This window comes from Mustela lutreola, chromosome 17 (genome assembly GCF_030435805.1).
Source record: "Mustela lutreola isolate mMusLut2 chromosome 17, mMusLut2.pri, whole genome shotgun sequence".
NCBI lineage: Eukaryota > Metazoa > Chordata > Mammalia > Carnivora > Mustelidae > Mustela > Mustela lutreola.
Window position 1 is genome coordinate 40,257,956 of NC_081306.1, and position 24,530 is coordinate 40,282,485.

General features: G+C 48.2%; 1 protein-coding gene across 3 annotated transcripts in view; it reads left to right on the forward strand.

The window, feature by feature from the left end:
- The window catches only part of TMEM225B (transmembrane protein 225B), a 38,239-nt gene that overhangs the window by 8,774 nt on the left and 4,935 nt on the right, over positions 1-24,530 (forward strand). For all 3 annotated transcript variants that reach the window (XM_059155239.1, XM_059155241.1, XM_059155242.1), the window contains 6 exons: positions 2,849-2,954; positions 17,060-17,237; positions 18,858-18,932; positions 20,165-20,375; positions 22,093-22,239; positions 23,271-23,408. In XM_059155239.1, the coding sequence (XP_059011222.1) occupies positions 2,849-2,954; positions 17,060-17,237; positions 18,858-18,932; positions 20,165-20,375; positions 22,093-22,239; positions 23,271-23,408 (855 nt within the window). The remainder of the gene's footprint in view (positions 1-2,848; positions 2,955-17,059; positions 17,238-18,857; positions 18,933-20,164; positions 20,376-22,092; positions 22,240-23,270; positions 23,409-24,530) is intronic.

Below are 24,530 nucleotides of genomic sequence, written 5' to 3' on the forward strand. Positions count from 1 at the left end.
CCTTGAAAGAATTTAGAGTAAGAAATGTATGAAGTTGGGACGCCTGGGTGGCTCAGTTGGTTAAGCAGCTGCCTTCAGCTCAGGTCATGATCCCAGCGTCCTGGGATCGAGTCCCACATCGGGCTCCTTGCTCGGCAGGGAGCCTGCTTCTCCCTCTGCCTCTGCCTGCCATTCTGTCTGCCTGTGCTCGCTCTCTCCCCCTCTCTCTCTCTCTGATAAATAAATAAAATCTTTAAAAAAAAAAAAAAAAAAGAAAGAAATGTATGAAGTTGGCGTTTCTCTTTTAAGTAGTATACTATTGTTGTATTTATTTATTTATTTATTTAGAGAAAGCCAGTGAGCGAGCAGAGGAGCAGAGAGAGAGGGAGAGAATCCTAAGCAGGCTCCATGCCCAGCATGGAACCCGACGTGGGGCTCGATCTCACGACCCTGAGATCATGACCTGAACTGAGATCAAGAGTCGGACACTTATCTGACTGAGCCACCCAGGTGTTCCAGAAAGGAGTCAAGTTTTTTTTTTTTTCTAAAGATTTTTAAAAAATGTATTTATTTGACAGACAGAGATCACAAGCAGGCAGAGAGGCAGGCAGAGAGAGGAGGAAGCAGGCTCCCCACTGAGCAGAGAGCCCATGCGGGCCCAATCCCAGGACCCCAAGACCATGAGCCGAGCTGAAGGCAGAGGCTTTAACCCACTGAGCTACCCAGGCGCCCGGAAAGGAGCCAACATTTAATTGAGGGAGGATAGATGCTTACCACAGGCTCCCTGTTGCTAGTCTTTCTAAAAGGCCAAGTGCCTGCACTCACCTTTTAAAATACTCATTTCCTCATGTTAGTTCACAGTGCCCACTGCATTCAGTCCATACTCCATAACCTGGCATCCCGGGTCCTCTGCAGTGTAGCCTCAACCCACCTTGAAATCTTTCCTGTGGGCTCCCCAAAACAAACCCAGCAAGACTGGTGTGTCTGCACTTTCCACCGTTGTGCCTTTGTGTCCTTTTTCTCATGTGCGTTGCTGCCCGCTACATTCTCTGCCTACCCAAACGCCACATATCCCAGTGTCCATGCACAGGAGCCTCCTCCATGAAGTTTCTGAAGCAGACTTGGGCTGTGAGGAAGGAAACAAACAGATGCAAGAGACGTTTACATGAAAACCCGAGGACCTGGTGGTTGATTGAGCATTAGGGAGGAATTGGGTACAATTGCTCTCGTTCCCATCACTGTCATACCCCTTAAAAAAATTATCACTAGTTGCTTTTGCTTTTTTTTTTTTTTAAAGATTTTATTTATTTATCAGAGAGAGAGAGGGGGAGAGAGCGAGCACAGGCAGACAGAATGGCAGACAGAGGCAGAGGGAGAAGCAGGCTCCCCGCCGAGCAAGGAGCCCGATGTGGGACTCGATCCCAGGACGCTGGGATCATGACCTGAGCTGAAGGCAGCTGCTTAACCAACTGAGCCACCCAGGGGTCCTTTGCTTTTGCTTTTGTAACGCAGGGCACTGCTTCTGCTCCATCAGAATTGATCAAAGCCACGTTGCCAGTGGCTTAGCTAATGAATCCACTGGACACCTTTTTTCAGCTTTAATTTTTTGGCGCCTTATAACTATTTTTTTTGTTGCTGTGATCGCTGTTCCTTGCACATCGTGTTCTTTGGTTTTGGAAGTACTCTTCTCTTTTCCTCTGGTCTTTCTTTTGCCTTCTCGGGCCTTCCCCACTCCTGTTTCTCCATCTGGTTTTATTTTATTTTATTTTTTAAAGATTATTTATTTATTTATTTGACAGACAGATATCGTAAGTAGGCAGAGAGGCAGGCAGAGAGAGAGAGGAGGAAGCAGGCTCCCTGCTGAGCAGAGAGCCTGATGCCGGGCTTGATCCCACGACCCTGGGATCATGACCCCAGCCGAAGGCAGCGGCTTAACCACTGAGCCACCCAGGCGCCCCTCTCCATCTGTTTTTAAACATTGGTTTTTCCCCAAGACTGTTCTAAGCCCTCTTTTTTTTCACTCCTGTGGGTGATCCTATCCCCTTTCAGGACCTCTCTTAACTGCTTTCTTCTGCTCTCGCTGTGAGCTGGGACCTGGATACTAGATGTTCGTGGGTGTACTTCGGAGCTCCTTGTTTTCTGCAAGGCCCCCACCTCCCTACCTTCCAGTGACTGTCTTGGTTAATTGTAGTAACTGGTTTTCCCAAGCTGGAAAATTTGGAGTTGTGCTCTACTATTCTCCTTCCCTCCATATTCAGTCAACCACCACCAAATCCTGTCAGTTTTTCTTCAGAAAGGCCTGATTCTGTTGCCTGTGACTGCCATTTCCTCACTTTAGACCCATTCTAGTTTTCTTGGAGTGCTACACATCCCTATGCTATTGGCCATGTCCCCTACTCTAGGCTATCCTCCGTCTGCTGCCAGAATGAATTTCCCTGGAAACAAATTTGATCAAGTCAGTCTCTGTCCAAAGCCCTGGGTGTGGCATATATGCGTCTTCATATCTGGCTCTACCCTTTTCCTATTTCCCTTCCTTCCTTCCTTCCTTCCATCCTTCCTCTTTTGAGAGAAAGAGAAAGCGCAAGTCAGGAGGCAGCATCCTAAGCAGACTCGGTGCTCAGCGAATAGCCCCATGTGGGCTTGATCTCATGACCCCAGGATCATGACCTGAGCCGAAATCGAGTCAGACACCCAACTGATTGAACCTCCCAGGCACCCCATCTGGTTCTCCTCTATTTTTCTGCTGTATCTCTGGCTTCCTGCCCACATGGGCCATATTTATTTCACTCACATGGAGTTTTCTTTTCTTTCCTTTTTTTAATTATTCCTTAAACTTACTGTTCCCCTCCATGTTGCTGAGCCTTCACAGATGCTGTTACTTTTGCCTGGAATATTCTTCATCTTGTTGATCCTGATCATAGTTCAAGATCCAGCTCAACGTCATTCTTTGAGGCTGCCATCTCCAGTTCACCTAGGTAGGGGTTGTCCTTCCTGATTGTGCTTTGAGGCACCTTTATAAGCCCTCTACTGGTATCTTGCATGTAGTAGGTGGGATGTATGTTTGCTGATTGGCTAAATCAAATGGAGTGTATCTGTTTCCTAGGGCTTCCATAACAAATTACTACAACTTCATGGCTTCATCCAGCAGAACTGTATTCTCTTGCAGTTTTGCAAACTAGAAGTCCACGAAGGCAGTGCTGCCTCTGAAGGCTGAAGGGTAGAATCCCTCCTTGGCTGTTCCCAGCTTCTGGTGGTCCCCAGCAATCCTTGGCGCTCCTTCACTTAAGGCTGCCTCACCTGTCCCATGGCTTTCTTTCCTGTGTGTTTCCATGTCTGAATCTTCCTCTCGTTTCTCTTATGTAGATGGCAGTCATTGGATTTAGGGCCTACCCGAATCCATTCTGACCTCATCTTAACTCTGCAAAGACTCCGCTTCCAAATAAGGTCATATTTGAGGTTCCAGGTGGACATGAATCAGTGGGGGGCGGGGCAGGGAAACGGCACTGTTGGACCCAGTACAGTAAGTAATGCTCATTTCTTCTGCTGTTAGAAGTAAATATACTTGGGACCCCACAGCTTTGTAGTTAGGGTTAGAAGAACTACTTTCCCCCCTTCCCTTTAAATTAGAAGCAGATCAGTGAAGAAACTTTTTTTTTAAAAAAACTTCGTCCACAGGGACACATTTGATTTGTTTATTTCAGGGGACAACTGCTCTCTTCTTGGGCTTCTCGAGGTCTGTCTCAGTCTGACCACTGACTGTCTGCTGAGGCATTCTAGAAGGTTCTACTCTCTACCAGGGTTCGAATCCAAGTTTTTGATATTTTTTCCGTAAGTGGCTCTGACCCATGAGGAGATACATCTCTCTGAATTCTGTTTGAGCCTCAGTCCGGAAGACGTTTTACAAATGGTCTGTTTGGGTCCCTCAGTGACTTAACGATTCTTCTCTGGATTGCTGGGAGATAATCAGGAGCATTTTTTCAGTTTTTTTTTTTAAGGATTTTATTTATTTATTTGACAGACAGAGATCACAGGTAGGCAGAGAGGCAGGCAGAGAGAGAGGAGGAAGCAGGCTCCCTGCTGAGCAGAGAGCCCCATGCGGGGCTTGATCCTAAGACCCTGGGATCATGACCTGAGCCGAAGGCAGAGGCTCAACCCTCTGAGCCACCCAGGCGCCCCTGTTTGTTTTTTTGAAGATTTTATTTATTTGAGAGAGAGAGAGATAGCAAGAGAGATCTTGAGTGGGGAGGAGAGGAAGCAGCTCCCCGTTGAGCAGAGAGCTTGACGTGGGGCCAGATTCCGGGATGCGGAGATCATGACCTGAGCCAAAGGTAGATGCTTAACCAACTGAGCCATTCAGGCGCCCTAATTAGGAGCATTTTGAAGGCCAAATTGTGTGCAGGCTTCTTTACATAGTACTGGGCTTGGAAACAAAGAAATGGAAGACATTATTTTTTTAAAAAAGATTTTATTTATTCATTTGACAGACAGAGATCACAAGTAGGCAGAGAGGCAGGCAGAGAGAGAGGAAGGGAAGCAGGCTCCCTGCTGAGCAGAGAGCCTGACTCAGGGCTCAATCTCAGGACCCTGAGATTATATGATTTGAGCTGAAGGCAGAGGCTTAACCCTCTGAGCCACCCAGGCACCCCTGGAAGACATCTTTTATTTTATTATTATTATTTTTTAAGATTTTATTTATTTGTTTGACAGACAGAGATCACAAGCAGGCAGAGGCAGGCAGAGAGAGAGGGGGATGCAGGCTTCCCACGGAACAGAGAGTCTAATGCGGGGCTCAATCCCAGGACCCCGGGACCATGACCTGAGCCCAAGGCAGAGGCTTCAACCCACTGAGCCTCCTACGCGCCCTGGAAGACATCTTTTAATCTAGAGATACTTTCAATATAAATTGAAGGGAACACACACAACTGAAAATACTTCCAAGGAGAGGCCCCAAGACGATGTGGTTAAATTCTATGAAGGAGGCGGAAAGCAAATACTTTAGAGATTGAAGGGCGAGCTCACTTCCAGGTGGGATTAGAGTAAGGTTAGGTTTCCGGAAGGAGGCTGCCTTTGAGCTGGGGTCTGGAGGGTGGAGTAGGTTTTTGATAGGTGGAGAAGGACGTGGGGGGGGCGGATATGCATGGCCAGGAAACTGGTCACATTGACCGGAGCATGGAGATGTGACAGAAGGTGAGTCTGTGAGGCGGAATAGAGTAAGACTATGGGAAAGGAATGCCAGGCCAAGGAGCTTAGCTTTCGTTTGGTAGATATTAAAGTATGTTATGTCGATTTTCTTTTCTTTTCTTTTTTTTTGTTTAAGATTTTATTTACTTATTTGACAGTAGGCAGAGAGGCAGGCAGAGAGAGAGGAGGGAGCAGGCTCCCTGCTGAGCAGAGAACCCCATATGGGGCTCGATCCCAGGACCCTGAGATCTTGACCTGAGCCGAAGACAGAGGCTTTAACCCACTGAGCCACCCAGGCGCCCCTGTGTCGGCTTTTCTTAATAGGCGGCTAGCCGGTGACCTTTGTATATCGAGGGAGAGAATCTGATTTGTTGAGTGTGGTACCGGAGGCTAGAGGGGATTAGGATCTGACTTAGGCCATTACTAGTGAGAATAGGAGGATCGGGACAAAAACCAAGGAGTGTATCGTAGGTAGAAACAGTAGTACTTTATTTACCGAGTGGGTGTGGGGCAGAAAAGGGCGTTACTGCTCGTTGTCACCCGTTCCCTTTTTTTTTTTTTTTTTTTTTTTTTAAGATTTTATTTATTTATTTGTCAGAGAGAGAGGGAGAGAGAGCGAGTACAGGCGGACAGAATGGCAGGCAGAGGCAGAGGGAGAAGCAGGCTCCCTGCCAAGCAAGGAGCCCGATGCGGGACTCGATCCCAGGACGCTGGGATCATGACCTGAGCCGAAGGCAGCTGCTCAACCAGCTGAGCCACCCAGGCGTCCCTCACCTGTTCCCTTTTTATTTTGAAAACGCTAAAGCTAGAGGAGAGTTGCAAAGAACAATATAACAAATACTCATACACCAGAGGGAGGAGCACATTTGAGACATACGATCTCAAGAGACTTAGGGTATGAGAGCCACGCAGAAATATCTTTTTAGATTATTGGAGGTGCTGTCGCCTGTCATAAATATCCCCCATTTCAGGAGAAGGGGGCACAATCCCTTCAGCTACTCAACCCAGAGAAAAAACTTGGTTTTTCTGTATTCATCCCTGTCAGTCCGTAATCCTGTCCATACCTTCGTCACCATTTTTTTGCAGAATCCCAGCACTTCTTACCACCTTCTCTGCCACCATCTTGGTCCAGGGTGCCATCATCCCTCATCTGGATTGTGGCGGTGACTTCCTGGCTGGTTGTCCTGCCTCTGCCCTTGCCTCCCTACCGTCTCTTCCCAACATGGCCGGCAGCGTGATCCTGTTAAAATGTCAGGTCTTGTCGTCCTTTGGTCCCAAGCCTCCCCAGGCTTCCTGTCTCACCCTGTCTCTCCTCTTACAATAGCCTATCGGGGGGGCCCCTGGGTGGCTCAGTGGGTTAAGCCGCTGCCTTCGACTCAGGTCATGATCTCAGGGTCCTGGGATCGAGTCCCGCATCGGGCTCTCTGCTCAGCAGGGAGCCTGCTTCCTTCTCTCTCTCTCTGCCTTCCTCTCAGTGTACTTGTGATTTCTCTCTGTCAAATAAATAAATAAAATATTAAAAAAAAAAAAAAACAATAGCCTATCGGGTCCAGTGTTCTGTGATTCCTTTCTGTGTCTCTGACCTTATTTCTTACTGCTCTTCCCCATGCTCATTGCGTTCTAGTCATACTTGACTCTTTGAAGACCCCAGTCCTTTGCACTTGCTGTTTCTTCCATGTGTAACGCTCTTTCCCAGAAACCCTTATCTCCTTCAAGTCTTTGCTTCTGTGTCATTTTCTTAGTCCTCCTTTGACCGTGGGGTGCAGAATTACAACCCTTCTGCCCGCTCCCTCCCTCTGGCTCTCTATTCTTGCTTTTGTCTCGGTACCACTTGTATCAGCTAGTAGTATGTAATTTACAAGGTTTCCTATCTAGCTCCCTTACTAGAATGAAAGACCTTAGAGGGCAGAGTTTTTGCCTGTTTGCCCCCTGCTGTATCTCAGCACCTGGGACTGTACCTGGCATGTTGTTGGTGCTCAGTAAGATAAATGTGAATGAGTCAAGTGTCACAGGGCTGGTAAAGAGAAGGATTCAAGAGTTGTAAGAGAAGGATCACCTTCAGCTTAATGGAAAGAGCGATATTGAACAGGGCCTGAGAGCTGTAGGATTTACATTCTTGAAGACGTCGGGCCGGCTGTCAGTTCTCTGGCAGTGGGCCACATAAAAGGCCCATCCTCTAGGATACTAAGCCTTCACATGTTGGGAGAGAACAAATAGCATGGTCCCACAGAAAGGAGAGGGGGCTTTATGTAGGAGAGGAGAGGGGGAATGAGGCTGGAAAGACGGGCCAGGCCAAGGAGATGTAGAAGAAACCCTCATTTTAATATTTGCCCAAGCCAACCACAGAAGGCACATCTCCTGCTTCATGAAGTATTCCAAATCCAAGTCCAAATGGAGGCCTTCCTAGGCTATTGATCTTTCCATTTTTTGTAAAGATTTAATTTAAAATTAAATACCATTAAAAGTTCAGCTGCTCAGTTGCACTGGCCACATTTCAAGTGGTCAGTAGCCACACGTGGCCATTGGCTACTGTATTGGACAGTGCAGATGTGGAACAGCTGTATAACCACAGAAAGTTCTGTCGGGACCATGCACAGCGAGTGACTTGAATTCATAGTACCAGTTCATTATGGTATCTTGCTAAAAAGAATTGGTCTGCCTAGCTACTATTTAGACTCGATTGATGCCTTTATCTTTCTTTTTAAGTTACCGAACTTTTTAGAGCTAGCTGGTGTTCTCTGTTTGCAATTTGTACGACATATAAGAGAAATAGTTAAACACATGTACAAGCGGATGTAAAAACATTGAGTCAGTAATCACTCACACTGCTAGAATGGTTATTGCATAAAAGATAAGAAGTTAACACGTGTTGGTGAGGATGTAAATTGGTGACCTACCAACAGAACCACATATGATCTGTCAGTTCCACTTCTGAGTATTCATCTGAAGGCAATGAAAGCACTGTCTCGGAAAGCTACCTGCACCCCTACGTTCACTGCAGCATTAGGTCCAGTAGCCAAGACATGGAAGCAGCCTAAGTGTCCCATCAGTGGACGAGTGGATAAAGCAGATGTGCTGTGTCTACAAAAATATATGAGTATACACAGTGGAATATTGTACAGCTACAAAAAGAAGGAAATCCTGCCATTTTCGACAACATGGATGAACCTCGAGGGCATTACACTAGGTGGAATAAATCAAACAGAGACAAATACTGTGTGATCTCAATTATACGTGGAATCAAAAAAACAAAACAAAACAAAAAACAAAAAACCCCAACTCAGACACAGAAAACAGGCTCGTGGTTGCCAGACGTGGGGGGTGGGGGGGGGAATTGGATGAATGGGGTTAAAAGGTAGAAACTTCCAGTTATAAGATAAACAAGTCCTGGCATGTAATGTACAACCTGGCAATTATACTTGATAATGCTGTATTGTGTGTTTGAAAGTTACTGAGAGAGGGGATCTTAAAAATTCTTATCAGAAGGAAAAATTGTTAAAAACACAATATCTAAACAACATGCAGAGGATGAGGGTATATTTGGGGGTGGAAAACAAGTGTGATAAGACAGCACAGATGATTATTCTTTTTTTTTTTTTTAAGATTTTATTTATTTGTCAGAGAAAGAAAGGGAGAGAGAGCAAGCACAGGCAGACAGAATGGCAGGAAGAGGCAGAGGGAGAAGCAGGCTCCCCGCCGAGCAAGGAGCCCGATGTGGGACCCGATCCCAGGACGCTGGGATCACGACCTGAGCCGAAGGCAGCTGCCCAACCAACTGAGCCACCCAGGTGTCCCGATTATTAAATTCTTAAAATGACCATTGACGAGTAAAATCAGGGCTGTTTATGTGCTACGCTTTCACTGCTGAAGGAAATGCGACATTGGCTGTTTCACAGCACCCCCTTCTTTCATAAAGATCCCTCTTAGCACAGGGCCTCCTTTCTCTAATATCATTGCAAAGCAACCTCTCCAGCTTTAGTAAGCGGTATTTCAGTTAAGGGGAGAAATGTGTTAAATAGGAGATGTTTTTCTCTCCTGTCTCCCTTGCATGCAGGGGTACAGGATTTTTTTTGTATATTCTCTTAGAGTTGAAATCAACTTGGGAATATTTCTTTGTACCCTGTGGTTCATATTTTAAATAACTTTTCCTCCTCCCACCTCTTCCTTTATCAAATCTTACCCATTTGCTGTATTTCTAAAAGATGCATATGAGGTCCGAGTTCGTGTTCATGAATGAGCATGTGAACATCTGAGTGTAGAGAGAGATACTCTAGTGAGAAAGGTGTTGGTCTCTGATACGTGAAGGGAGTCTTCCCTATACCTCAGGGATGATCATGTGGCCAGGGTGCTATGTGGGCAGAACCTCTGGGGTGAGGTTCTCCTCTTTAATTTATCTGTTCAGACCCTGCCCCACCCCACATGTAGCTCCCAGCCTCTCCCTTCTAAAGTTCTGAGATGACTCCACTTCCCTCAAACTCTGCTTCCCTTTCTGCTAATCCCAGTATGTCTGTCTGGTTATCTACTTTATAAACCCAAATTTTAGTCTCCCCACCACTTTCTCCAAATCTGCTCAACTTGTATCCATCTTTTCCCTATATTGCAAGGCCATTTTTCATACATTTTTTTTTAAACCAAATGCTTCTGGAATACTCTGATCATCCTGTTCCCTACCAGGAGTTTTTCTTGTTATATTTTACTTTTTAAATATTTTCTGTCAGATGGTGAGAACTGGACTGAGGATCAGTTAATTATAAAAGCAGAAAACTCTCAAAGTAGGACTACAACTACACAAAGGAGATGAATATGAACAAAACAAACACAAGGGGCTCTGTGAATATGGACAAAACTTTCATAACCTCACAAACTCTATTGAACAAGCCACAAATTCTTAATTGAAGAGAAATCTCAAATGTGTAATATTTGTAGAAAATTATTCAGGTGGAACTCATAACCTTATTTAGCATGAAAGGATCCACACATAAGAGAAACCTTATGAGGGGCGCCTGGGTGGCTCAGTGGGTTAAGCCGCTGCCTTCGGCTCAGGTCATGATCCCAGGGTCCTGGGATCGAGCCCCGCATCGGGCTCTCTGCTCAGCAGGGAGCCTGCTTCCTCCTCTCTCTCTGCCTGCCTCTCTGCCTGTTTGTGATCTCTCTCTGTCAAATAAATAAATAAAATCTTTAAAAAAAAAAAAAAAAAAAAAAAAAAAAAGAGAAACCTTATGAGTGTCATGAATATGGAAAAGCTTTTGGCCATATTTCGAACTTTATTCAGCAAAAAAGAACACATACTGAAGAGAAACCCTATAAATATAGTCACTGTGGGAAAACCTTCCAGTGCAGCTCACACCTTATCCAGCTTCAGACAATTCATACGGGAGAGCTGCCTTATATGTGTGATGATTGTGGGAAAACCTTTGGTCGGAGCTCAAGTCTTGTTCAACACCAGAGAATCCACATGAGGGAGAAACCCTATGTGTGTAGCGTGTGTGGGAAGGCCTTCAGCCAGAGCTCAAGTCTAATAGAACACCAGCGAGTTCACGCCAAAGAGAGACCATATGAGTGCAATGACTGTGGGAAAACTTACAGTCGTAACTCACACCTCATTGAACACCAGAGAGTCCACCCAGTGGAGACTCCTTATGATTGCAGCGAGTGTGGGAAATCTTTCAGTAGGAGTTCACTTCTTATTAAACACCACAGGATTCACCCTGGAAAGAGACCTTATGCATGTTGTGAATGTGGGAAGTCCTTCAGTTGGAGCTCTTATCTTATTTAGCACCAGAAATCTTACGGTGGAGCAAAATCTTCTGAATACAAAGAATGTGGGAAAACCTTCAAGTACAGTTCATACCTTTCCAGTCATCTGGGAATCCACACAAGAGAGAAACTGAATGAAATGAAGTGGGTAGAGCCCTTGGTCAGAGTTCAGCTCTGATTAAATGTCAGAGCTTGCAACCTGGGAGAAAGCCTTTGGGTTTCATGAGGGTGGACGGCCTTCTGTGCTGGCTCAGCTCTTATTAAAACCTGAAAATACAGATGGTAGACAAATCTCATGGGTGTGTTCAATGCACAAAAAGCTTTAGATGGAGTTTCTGCCTTACTCAGCATCAGCAGATTCACTTTGGAGAAGTGTGTGTCAGAGAGGGCTGTGGAAGGAATGTAATGCAGCATGACCAAGGTGGTGGCTAAGCAGAACCTTCAGTTAACACTATGATTTGGTGTCAAGGATCTGCATCAGAGGGAGATTCTGTGGTTTGGTGTCCAAATCTTCATAGTCTTCTGAAAATGGAATGAGTTAGGTCCATCCCAGGGAAGAAAGAATCAGGAAATTCTAGATTTGGACTTGTAGGTCAAGAAAGCAGCTGGGTGACCTTTGAACCCAGTAACTCTCCTATCTCATCTATTCCATTTGTTGTAACTGTCAATGGAAGTGGCTCTTGGATCTTGTACCAGCATGTCACTCCTCGGTGTTCTGCAGACTCTCTTTTTGCTTTATAGGACATAAATGCACTTAATAAACAGGCAAATTTTCTAGACCAACAATCTCTTGAATACACGTTATGGGCTTTGTTATGTGTCAACTTGGGCTGAACTGCATTTGCCAGAATTCCCTTTTCTGTATTTTTCTTGGTTCTTGTGGGCTAGAGGGAGATTCTTAGGAGACCAGGAGGGCAGAAGAAAAGCAGCAGTTATTATTTTTGTGGTTCACCCACGTTGTTGCTAATCTGCTGACTCAGCTCCCCAGGGAGCCACAGCAGCTGGGCCTGCAACTGGCCTACCTTCGCCTGGAACCTGCTCTGCCTTTGCTGGGCTGTGTGTGTATGTGTGTGTGTGTTTGTGTGTCCTCGTGGTTTTACTTCTCTGATCGAATCCTAGTCATACACGTGCTTACTGTTCTTGAACAAGTACACACTGATTTTCAGTTTAGATAGAGAGGAATGGTTAATTTCTGGCTGTTTTTGAAAAAATAATTTTTATGATTTCCTTTGAGAAAAAGTCACGGTTCAAACTCCTTCATAATAAAATTTAAATCATAACCTGAGACAGAGCTTCACTACTGTGTAATTGTCCAGGAAAAGGTTGAATAGCCAAGCAGTTGAATAGTGTGATAAATAATGGATAAAATTCTTAAAAATATTTTTTATTTTTAAGAAATCTCTACACTCAACGTGGGGCTCAGACTCATGACTCCCAAGATCAAAGAGCTGAGCCAGTTGGGAACCATAAAATTTTTTTTTTTTTTTAAAGATTTTATTTATTTATTTGTCATAGAGAGAGAAGCGAGAGCAAGCACAGGCAGACAGAGTGGCAGGCAGAGGCAGAGGGAGAAGGAGAAGCAGGCTCCCTGCCAAGCAAGGAGCCCGACGCGGGACTCGATCCCAGGATGCCGGGATCATGACCCGAGCCGAAGGCAGCCGCTTAACCAACTGAGCCACCCAGGCGTCCCGGGAACCATAAAATTAAAAAAAAACTTTGAGCACCCATTTATCATGAAAATTTAATTAATTAATTAATTTTATTTATTTAAAGATTTTTTAAATTTATGAGAGATAGAGAGGGAACACAAGCACAGGGAGCTGGGGAGGGATAAACAAGCTTCCCGCTGAGCAGGGAGCCTTATATGGGGTTGAATCCCAGGACGCTGGGATCGTGATCTGAGCCGAAGGCAGGTGCTTAACGACTGAGCCACCTAGGCGCCTCTAGCCCAAATATTTTAATAATTAAAGGAAATTCCAGGGGTGCCTGGGTGGCTCAGTGGGTTAAAGCCTCTGCCTTTGGCTCAGGTCATGATCCTAGAGTCCTGGGATCGAGCCCCACATCGGGCTCTCTGCTCCACGGGGAGCCTGCTTCCTCCTCTCTCTCTGCCTTGCCTCTCTGCCTACTTGTGATCTCTGTCTGTCAAATAAATAAATAAAATCTTCACCAAAAAAAAAAAAAAAAAAAAGAAATTCCAAAAACACCTCTACTGGGTAGTATATTGTTAAGTTAGGTATCTGAAAGAACTATCTACTTTGTTGTAAGTGCTTTAAAAAATTTTTTTTTTCGGGACGCCTGGGTGGCTCAGTTGGTTAAGCAGCTGCCTTCGGCTCAGGTCATGATCCCAGCGTCTTGGGATCGAGTCCCACATCGGGCTCCTTGCTCCGCAGGGAGCCTGCTTCTCCCTCTGCCTCTGCCTGCCATTCTGTCTGCCTGTGCTTGCTCTCTCTCTCTCTCTCTGATAAATAAAATCTTTAAAAAAAAAAAATTTTTTTTTTCTTTTTTTTTTAAAGTAGGCTCCATGCTGGGCCCAGCGGGGGTTGGGGTGGGGTGGGGTGAGGGCCGTCAAACTCACATCCCTGAGATCAAGACCTGAGCTGAGATCAAGAGTTGGATGCTTAACCGACTGAGCCATCCAGGCACTCCAAGTAAATGCTCATTTCTGGTTACAAAAAATCAGATTATGTTTCCTCCAGTTAGTTTGGATTAATGATTATCTAAGCTATCAATGAAAATTATACTTACAATGTGGACTCTTAAAATGGAAAATTGCCAGTCTCATAGCCCCCAAGTCTGGTCTGGTGCTGTGCACACAGCGGGTACTGAGTGAATGGCTCTGGAATGAATCTGTTTACCAGACACCACAGTCTTCTTTATTTCAGATCTCCTGTCTGCACTCCTCTACTTTTCACCCTCTTTAATCGATAGGTGGTTATCAGCACTCACTGAGGGTCACCTTGCTCTAAGAACCGCCTTGCATCTGGATGTCCTGAGAATGGACTTGCCCTCTGTGAGCTCGGGTCTGAGCTCAAGTGCCCACTTAAGCACTCGACACATGACCCTCCTTGAATCCATCCCCATGCCCTTCACCACAGAAAGGGCTCTTTCCTTCTGTGGGGTCTTGAGATGTGTCAGGGATAAGGCAGGGCTTGATGAGTTGGGGTTGAAGGCTGGGCAGGATTCTGATTGGCGGAGAATAACAGAGAGGGGCACCCCAGGACAAGGCAAGTGCGTGGGGTCAAATGCCAGGCTTCAAAGGGCAGAGGTATTTGTGGAGACCAGGAAAGGGGAGAAAAGAGTTTGTCTAGCAGCATCAAAAGCACTGAGGTTGGTGTGTGTGTGTGGTCAGGGGAGATGCCTGGCTCGCTCAGTCAGTAGAGCATGTGACTTGATCTTGGAGTTGTAAGTTCAAGCCCCATGTTGGGTATAGAGATTACTTAAATAAAATGTTAAAAAAAAAAAAAAAGAAAAAACAAAACACTAAAGTGGGGGCTCTGCTTCTTTGGGCACAACCATTACAAGTGGCAACTGACCAAGCTCTTAGATCTCAGGTAAACACAAGGGCAACCACTCAGCCCAGTTGTTGGTTAGGCCTTTCTCTGTCTTAGTACTGAACATTCCACACCAGGAAATGTTCAGTCCTGGGCGAACGGGGATGACTGGTCACCTGACGCCATAGTAACCCTACCTTCCTGGTCCCTCATACCTCCCAGCTGCAACAGGACCCAGTAGAGTAGAGCAGGAATTCTTTTTTTTTTTTTAAAGATTATTTATTTATTTGTCAGAGAGAGAGAGAGAGAGAGCGAGAGCTAGCACAGGCAGACAGAGTGGCAGGCAGAGGCAGAGGGAGAAGGCGGCTCCTTGCTGAGCAAGGAGCCCGATGTGGGACTCTATCCCAGGACGCTGGGATCACGACCCGAGCCGAAGGCAGCTGCTTAACCAACTGAGCCACCCAGGCGTCCCTAGAGCAATTCTTAACTTAGGTTGCATACTGGAATCACCTGGGTAGCTTTCAGAAGACTATTGCCTCGGTCCCAGTCTCAGAGATTTTATGGTGTGCTGTTTGGCCTGGATATTGGCATTTTGCAAGTTCCCAGGTAATTCTAATGTGCACCTAAGGTTGAGAACCCATGACAGGGGATATTAATGCTTTACAGGTGCTGAGAGAAGGACACAAAAAGACCACAAAGGATCTGTGCCTCAGTCACTAAAGCCTAGTAAGAGGACGGGGCTGGGACTGTGGAGTGCATCAGGGGCCCCATGTGAAAGTGGAGACAGGGTGTCCCAGGAGGAAGGAGCTGTGGGAGGGGGCTCTGGCCTTGGATTTGGAGCCAGCTTTTGAGGGGGGGTTCCCTGAGGGCAGTAAGCTCACTCGGTCTGGTGGGGAGGGAGCAGACGCCTGCTCACTTCCCAGTTCTGTACCTGGTAAAACTACAGTTTGGGTGCTTGGGTTTTCCCTTTGAAACTCTGGCCGAAGGAAGCACAGAGCCTAGGGGAAGTCAGAGCCCCAGTTCAGGGGGGTCACCCCATTTTCCAGCAGGCAATTACTCTTCCGTTGTCCATCCTCTACCCTGGAGCTGGGAAAATATTAAAATATTTCTAGAGGATGCTATAACCTAAACCTATGCACACATTCTAGAATTTCCAGTCCTAGTGGTGGCTGGCCTGGTAGCCCCTAGCCTTGCTGTGTATATAGCCTTGGGACCCCTGGGTGAGAGGCATTTCCTGTGCTCTGGTTAAAGAGGTAGGAGTCTGGGCAAAGGGAAGGTGGGAGGAGGAAGAGGAATTTGGGTACCGCCATCCAAACATGACTGCTTTCATCTCACCTGTTGTGGCCCTTAGGATGAAATTCTACAAGACCCTTCACGTCCCAGCACTGCCCATTGATTTCCTCAGTCCTCTTGGGGGTACTCCTTCCAGTCATTTAAAAATTTGTTGGGCCCCTGAACACAGTATTTTTCAAATGTAAGTCAAAGCAACTAATGGGTCATAAATTAATTTATCATAGTAAGTTGCAACCAGTACTGAGGGTAAAAGAAAACATTAGGCAGGACCGGAGAAGGATAGACAATATTTGCATTCCTTGAGTGCAATGCAAAAGTGAAGCTTTTCTGTGTGTGCAGGTGCACACGTGTGTGCCCGGTATAGCAGTTCTTGCTGTAGAGCCAGTAAAAACCTTTGCACAATGCAGTCCCCTATCGGGGATAAGATTCCGTCGAAATCCTGCCCCCTTGCAGGTCTTCCCTTGAACCGTATTTGCCTCTACAATCCCTATAGCTATGTTCCTTTGTGCACTGATAACATCTGAAAAAAAAAGAAAGAATTATTCAGTTACTTGTCTCTGTGCTAGATTGCAAGCTCCATGAGGGTAAGGACTGTATGCAGTGAACATCTTATCTGTCATTGGAGAAAGCACTGAGATACTGCGTGGCTGAATGATAAACCCGAGTTTAGCATCCAGCTGTGTTTATGTCCTTTTTTTTTTTTTTTAAAGATTTTATTTATTTATTTGACAAGAGATCACAAGTAGGCAGAGAGGTAGGCAGCGAGAGAGCGGAAGCAGACTCCCTGCTGAGTAGAGAGCTAGAGAGCCTGATGCGGGGCTTGATCCCAGGACCCTGGGATCATAACCTGAGCTGAAGGCAGAGGCTTTAACCCATTGAGCCACCCAGGCGCCTTGCTGTGTATATGTTCTTAAACAATAATTTTATCTGAGAGATTTCAGTATGCCAAAAAGCTGGAAAAAAGTATAATTACTCAGATTAATAATTATTACTGTTTTCTGATACCTGCTTTCTATCCATATACTTTTTTCTGAATTACTTGAAAGTGAACGTGGATATAACCTTCACCCCTAAGTACAATGTCATGCTTCTCCTAAGAGGAAGGTGGTTCTACATCATTGTGACCCTAGTAACATACCTAAGAAAAAGAATTTAATTCCCTAATACTGTCTGAAGTGCAGTCCATATTCAGACTTTCTCCAGTTGCCCCAAGAATGTGTTTTATAGCTCTTTTATTTTGAATCAGGGGAAAAAAAAAAATCAAGGGTCCTGAGGAGTTGGGGCCTTCCTCCAGGCACTTGCCATTAGGCCCCTTCAGCCACCCGGCAGGAGGAGTTATATTACCATTCCTGTTTCAGGAATAAGAAAACTGACACCCAGGAAGGAGAAATAACTTACCCAAGGTCACCCTCCTGGGAATGGCAGAGCTGGAATTCGAATTCAGATCTGCCCGGCTCCGGATCGCTTCCACCTCCATCAGCGCACCCACCGCCGCGAACAGCTGCGGAGGCCAGGGACTGCCGAGCCGAGAGCCAGGTGAGGGGCGGGCGGCTGCGGTCGCAGGCCCGGAGGGTCCCTGCCCCCCTCCGCAGCGCCCCGCGGGCTCCGTGGGCTCCGTCCGCAGACCGCGCATCCTCTCGCTCCGGGCCTCCGGGCCCAACGGAAGCTCGAAACTCCGGCCCGGGGGACCAAGGCGCGGGTGAGGGGCCCTCCAGGAGGGAAGCCCTGCCCCGGAGACCGGGAGACTCTGACGGTTCGCAAGGCGGGAAGGGAGGCCGCGGGGGAGCGAGGGGCAGGGTGTTCCCGCGGATAAGGGGTTGTGAGAAGGGACCCCAACCCTCCACCTCCAGGCCACACAGAACCCTACGGGCTGTTGGGACCCACTGTGGGGTGTGGGCGGATGGTCAGATCTGGGTCCATTTTGGGGTCTGGAAAATGTCCCCGTGGCTTTGGGGCCAGAGAAGGGCCAAGGAAGCTTGTTGGCAGGAAGGATCCTCTGAACAAACCGGGGTCAGTTTGCTGCCCAGGTTGCCCCAAATCACTGGTGGGAAAGGGCTGAGGCTCCTGTGGCCCTGACAGGTACCCCCACTGTTCCGACCAGATGTACTTTCTTTCGTCCATCCCTTTCATTCCCAGTACAGCTCCCTGCTGACCCCGGGGCTTGCGCGGGGCCTCGGGAGGGAACAGGGCTGCATCCAGGCTGCTGCAGGGTGGCTCAGGGACTCTCCCAGAGGGAACCCCGATTGAGGAAGCTCCCCCAGGCCCGCGGCTCCGGGCTGGTTCAGGATCCACCGAGCTGCAACTCTTTTACTTTCCTGGGTCCTTTTAAAATAATAATTGAAACAGTGTGATAGTTGCGTCACTGACAGTTGTTTTTGTTTTGTTTGGAATGCCTTTTTTTTTTTTTTTTTTTTAATTAAAGATTTTATTTATTTGAGAGAGAGAGAAAGCGACCACAAGCAGGGGGAGCAGCAGAGGGAGAGGGAGAAGCAGGCTTCCTGTTGAGCAAGGAGCCCCAGGCAGGACTGGATCCTAGGACCCTGGGATCACGACCTCAGCCCATGGTGGAGGCTGAACCCACCGAGCCACCCAAGTGTTCCTGTTTTGCATGCTTTTGGCAAAATCAAAAGTTTTAGCAATTCTGTAACCCACCCACCCCCATTCAATCTCTCTTTCTCACTCATGCAAATGGGCTTATCTAGTAGGAAGAATTCACTGGTTCCCGATTTGAAAGTCACCAAGCTGAACTCTGGGCCTGAGGCCTGAAGTGGGAGGGAGGGGCAGCCGTGTGGGCCTCTGGTCCTTGCCCTTGTGCTGACCGACGGTGGTGGGTCTTTCTCTCCTGTTCTTCGTTTGAACAGTACAAAGGGGTCTACAGATTCCCTGTTGTATTAACATGTCTAGGGTCCTTTGAGTCTGGCCGAGATCAGTGCATCCCCCAAGTTGCATGTCGGTGGGGTGCAGTGGTCTAATCCCTGTGCTAAGGGCTGTTCCAGAAGGCTGGCAAGGTCCTCCTCACTGGAGAGCTGCCCGTTTGGAGGGGGGGTCAGATAAGAGGTGGCATGCTGGGGTACATCTGGCCCTGAAGTCACCCAGGTAGGGGGGAGGAAAGCTTTGTATCCAGTGACCTGTTTTTTGTGTCTTTCTCCCCTCTAGTTACCAAGAGCCTGCAAGTTCCTTTTTTCATCCCTGAATCGCTGCCTCTGGCCTAAGCTGGGCATGGGGCGTCCGGTAAGTGTGGACGGATTGACAGGTGGTGGCTCGTGGCTGGGAGGGCTGGGTGCCGTGGATGGGGCCAAGCAGAGCTTTATGGGAGAGGCAGAGGGCCCCCCCGCCCCACCCTGGGGCTGCTTGGGAGGGAGACCTGTGTGCGTGGGGCAGGAAGAGTAGGGGCTTGGGGACTTCCTGGGCAGACGGCCGATGAGATGGAGGGGTCCTGTGGTGATGGAGCGTGACCAAAGCAGGGAAAACACGAAAGCCTGTTTCAGGCAAATTGAGGTTGCGGGGGAACAGGCCGGGGTGCAGACCATCTGCTGACAGCGTCTAGAGGACTTGGTCCCACGTGGAGCACGGGGGTCAGGATGGCTCCGACCAGAGGGCTGTAGAGCTAGGACTGCTCTCGGGACTGCCTGACTCCATTATTTTAGAGCAAGGAAACTGAGGCCCAGCAGTGAGGTGACTGAGTGGTGTGGCCTGGGGGGGTGGAGGGAAGATCTAAGGGGAGCTTTGGACAGATTATTCAGGTGGGAAGAAGAGAACCTAGTGACAGGAAGGAGGGGAAAGCGCAGGAGGCTGTTTCCAAACGAGTCTGACAGCACTCAGGAGTAGCTGTGTTCACGCGTTTATAAATAGCAGATTTTGGGGTGTGTGTGTGCATGAGCGCACCCCCCACTCTGCGGGTCCCACAGCCTCAGAGACACTCCCTACCCCGGCTGCAGGGCGGGGGGGGGGGGTCTGCCTCGGACCATGGAGAGGCCCCAGTGCCTGGGGGGATTGCACAGGGTGTGGACCAGGGAGAGCAGCCCACTCATTCTCTGCACTTCAGACCCCGGCCTAATGACCACCCCCATTGTCATCCTGAAATCCCCAAAGCTATTGGCTGTTAGCTGCCTGTGGAGCACAGTGCAGGGGGTCTTTGCAGGTGGGGTGATTGTTAGCAGAATGGAGCGGTGAGAACTTTAGGGTTGGCGGGGCTTTGGGACTGGCCTAGTCCAACATCATTTATTGAGGTGGAAATTGGGGCTCAGAGAAGGGACCCTACTTGCCCAAGATCCCCTAGTGACTCAGTGGCAGAAAACGTTTCGTGCATATTTTAGGTCTGCTGAAGTGGTCTGTAAGGTTTTCAAGTTGATCCAGGCCACGAAATCAACATTTCCCAAGCCTCACGTATGTGCTAATATTTCTGCAGGAGTCATCTCCTTCCCCTGTTCCGCATGAGAAGCCCTCACTTTTCCCTTGAACAGGTGATGATGACTTTAGAGAACAAGGATCTGAAGGGATTCACGTGGGCCATAGCCCCAGCCTTGACCTCCCTGGGCTACCTGCTCATACTGCTGGTCTCCATCTTTCCCTTCTGGGTGCGGCTGGTAAACGAGGAGTCCCACGAGGTGTTTTTCAGTGGCCTGTTTGAGAACTGCTTCCATATCAAGTGCTGGAAGCCTCGACCCTTATCAGGTAAGGAAGGATGGAGGCAGGGACAGGACAGGGGGAGATGGGGCCAGCAGGGGGACTTGGGTGACAGAGGACCAGATGGAGTCAGAGAGGACAGAATTTAGTAAGTGCGTAAGGACATTTTCTGAGTCTCTGCTCTCTAGGTTAGAGGAAAGTACGTGGCTAGCAAAAAGTTAATAGTATCAAGTCGACCACCGGGGTCAGGAGCAAATGTGTCTGCAAGGAAGTTGATTTCTGGGGTAGGAGTGGCTTTACCTAGGATGGAGGGGCAGGGGTCTTGCCCTACTATGTGAGGCTCCGACACCTCCCAGGGCTGCTGTTAGCTCTCCGACAAGGGACCCTTTTTGGTGGGCCCAGCTCCCAGCTGGGGAACAGCCTTGTTAGGAGAACCCAGGCTGGATTTCAGCCCCCACTTGTCGCCTGTGCTGAACACCTGTCCGACTGCAGGTGGCAACCCGGCAGATAAGGTGCTCAGGCCCGAATACCACATTCTCAAGGGAGAGCAGGCAGATAGGAGCCCAGTGGGCCATGGATGCACTTGAGGCTGCGTTTTACAAGGGACTTAGGGAGGTCAGGAGGATGTCTGTGTTGGAAAAGGGGTGAGCCTCTTTGGGGAAGGGTCCTTAGGGACTCTCTCCTGAAGAGGAGAAACCTCTTTGGGGAAGACGGGCCATGCTGTGTGTGCTCTTCGACCTGGGGCTCCTCAGCCTCGGCGCTGCTGACACTTCGGCTGGATACTCTGTTGTGGGGGCGCTCCTGTTCCACGCAGGACAGTTAATGGCACCTTTACCCCCTCCGACCCGATTGATGCCCTCAGTTGCGACAACTAAAATGACCTCTTAGCATGGCCAGATATCCCCGGCGGGGGCTATAAAACTGCACCCGATTGAGAACCGTTGGTTTAACCCCAGAGTAGATTCTAGAACATTTGGGTCTTTAGCAATACCTTTGTCTTTTTGTCCCGCCCCTAGCTGTCCATCTCTCCGTGCTTAGGAGGGCGTACAGACGTGTGTTAATGTGTGTCTGAGTCATGCCAATAGTAGGGGATCGTCGAGACCCTGGCTCTGCCACTTTAGATCTATTTCATTACTTCTGTTAACTGGGATAAATAAATAAGCATTACCCCCCACCCCCCCAGAGTTCAGAACATCTTAACCGCATAAGTTCTGATTTTCTACCAAGGGCTTATTTCAGGGTGACCAATACTGATACAATTCTGCACATTGACACACACCACTTTTTTTTTTTTTTTTTAAGATTTTATTTTATTTATTTGACAGAGAGAGAGAGATCAGAAGTAGGCAGAGCTGCAGGCAGAGGCGGGGTGGGGAAGCAGGCTCCCTGCTGAGCAGAGAGCCCGATGTGGGGCTTGATCCCAGGACCCTAAGATCATGACCTGAGCCGAAGGCAGAGGCTTAACCCTCTGAGCCACCCAGGCGCCCTCCACACACAACTTTTATAATTTTTATTGTTTATTGAAAAGACCGTTTGTCCATCTAGTTTTTTTTCCCCCCCCATACACTTCCATGTCATGGGGAACAAAATGTTGGAACCAGAGCCTTCTCGGAGGCCAAGTGGTGGGGTTGGAGCCGTGGTCCCAGGCCGCACTGTGGGACTGAGGGTGGCGAGCTCCGGGGGCCTTCTCTGCAGGCTCTGCGGGGCTCTGTCCCTGGTCACCGGTCAGGGTTTCCAGCTGCAGCCCAGCTTCCCTCCCCTGCAGTGTACATCATTCTCGGCCGCGTTTTCCTGCTGTCTGCGGTTGTCCTGTCTTTCCTCACCACCTTCGTCCTGGTGTCCTTTGCGTCTCAACTGTTTCCCAGGACCTGGAGGCACAATCTGGTGTCAGCCTTCATCAGCTTCCTCACAGGTGTGAAAGAGGCAGGCCGGCCTTGCCCTCAGGCACGCCTCGGCCTTGGGAAGGGGTCAGGGTGGGGGGACCCCAAAGCAGGGAGATGGTTGGTGTCCGTGATGTCAGGAGAGAGGGAATTTTTAGGGCCCCTCTTACCTGCTGCCTTCTCTGAGGCTGCCTGCTCCCCAGGAGGGCGGTCGCTCTCCCCGGGGGACGCTTGGGCCCCTGCACTACAGCTAGCACAGCCCTTACTGCGTTGGCTTGGGGTCATCAGTCTGGGGTTCTTTTTTGGCCATCATCTCTATCCTGGCCACTGTCATAGAATCTGGTGCAGAATGACAATGTGGAAGTGAAATATAGAATATGAGTGAAATACAAGTGTTTCTTGGATGAGTGGACGGAAGACACCATCTCTGCCCTTTGGAAACTTGACTTTTTTTTTTTAAAGATTTTATTTATTTATTTGACAGATAGAGATCACAAGTAGGCAGAGAGGCAGGCAGAGAGAGAAGGAAGCAGGCTCCCTGCTGAGCAGAGAGCCCGATGTGGGACTCGATCCCAGAGCGCTGAGATCATGACCTGAGCTGAAGGCAGCGGCTTAACCCACTGCGCCACCCAGGCACCCCTGGAACCTTGGCTTTAAAAGGCTGGCCAAGGCCCTGCCCCGGGAGACTCCCATCACAGGGAGAAGGTGGAATGCTCACAGTGGGAGAATCAGGTTGAGTTGCACCCAAAGCATCGCACCCAGGGGCCCCAACTGGAGTCAGCCAACAGCACGGGCATAGAGGGGACCTGGGAAAGGGATTTCTGGTTATGGGGCCCCTGGGAGCTGAGGCATATGGGCTCTGAAATGAGTTGGGATGGAGGCAAAGACAGGCGTGTGGGGTAGAGGTTACCGGCTCTGATGGGGCACAGGTGTGGGCTGGAGAAAACAGCCTCCGCACAGAAGCCCCCCCCCCCCCTGGTGTGGACCACGTGCCTCTGTCGGATTAAGAGCAAAGGTGGGAACCACGGGAGGAGAGCAAGAGTGCCTCCCTGTGACCCTGCAGGGGTCTGTGCCTTCCTGGCCTTGTTGCTGCATGCCCTGGAGATCCAGAATCTGAGGATGAAGCCCAGCCCCCCCCAGTTCTCCGTGCAGTGGCCTTACTACGTCCTTGGCTTTGCCATCGTTCTGTTCATAGTGGCTGGTGAGTGTCCTGGGGCTGGTGCCCCTCTCCCTGCCCTCTGTCCGGATTCCGGAGCCGAGGACGCTCTGGAGCGGTGCTGTCCAAAACTCTAGTCCCTAACTACTTGTGGCTATTTAATTAATTAAAATGAAATTTGTAGAAGTTCAGTTCCTCACTCATGGTAACCACACTTCAGGTGTTTGGTAACATCATAATGTGCTAGTAACTGCCATATTGATTGAATGGGGCAGATGTGGAAATTTCCATCAGTGCAGAAAGTTCTACAGAACAGCACTGCTCCGGAGCCTCAGCCCTCTCTCTCACCCTTGTCTTCCTTGACTTTAGAACCAACCTCCAGATTTCATATTCTACCTTATTCTGTCTTGACTCCTACAGGTTTCTGCGCCTGTCTCTATCTCTGTCCTGGAATCTGTGATCTTCCTCACCTCACCATCACCTTACTGTCTTATCTTTTTAAATTTATGTTTATTTTTTAAAAAAGAATTTATTTATTTGACAGAGAGAGACCACAAGCAGGCAGAGAGGCAGGCAGAGAGAGAGGGGAGGAAGCAGGCTCCCTGCCGAGCAGAGAGTCTGATGTGGGACTCGATCCCAGGACCCTGGGATCATGACCTGAGCCGAAGGCAGAGGCTTTAACCCACTGAGCCACCCAGGCGCCCCCTGTTTTATCTTTATAGACCATCACCATCTATGCCCTCCATCCTATCTGATTTTTTCCTTTTCCCTAATCTTCCTGCTATACTAACCTGACCTGTGACGTAATCTATTTTAACTTGATTTTATTATACATTGAATATGTATATGTAATGAATGAATATGTAAAAATATTTATCATATGTGAAGTAGATAATTAAAAATAAACTGTATGCTGGGGTGCCTGGGTAGCTCAGTGGGTTAAAAATAAACTGTATGCCCATTTCCACCATATAGTTTTAAGAATTAGCCATATTTTCATGGAGTTCATGGTTTGTAAGTTACATTCTTATTTATATGTCACTGAGAAAGAAAAAAAGGATGCCAAGAATCATTAATTATAAGGTGCTGTAGTCTGTAAGGCACATCCTCATTTCAGAAACGTGAAAAAAATGGGCTTGTAACATTTATGAAATATGGTAGGATATT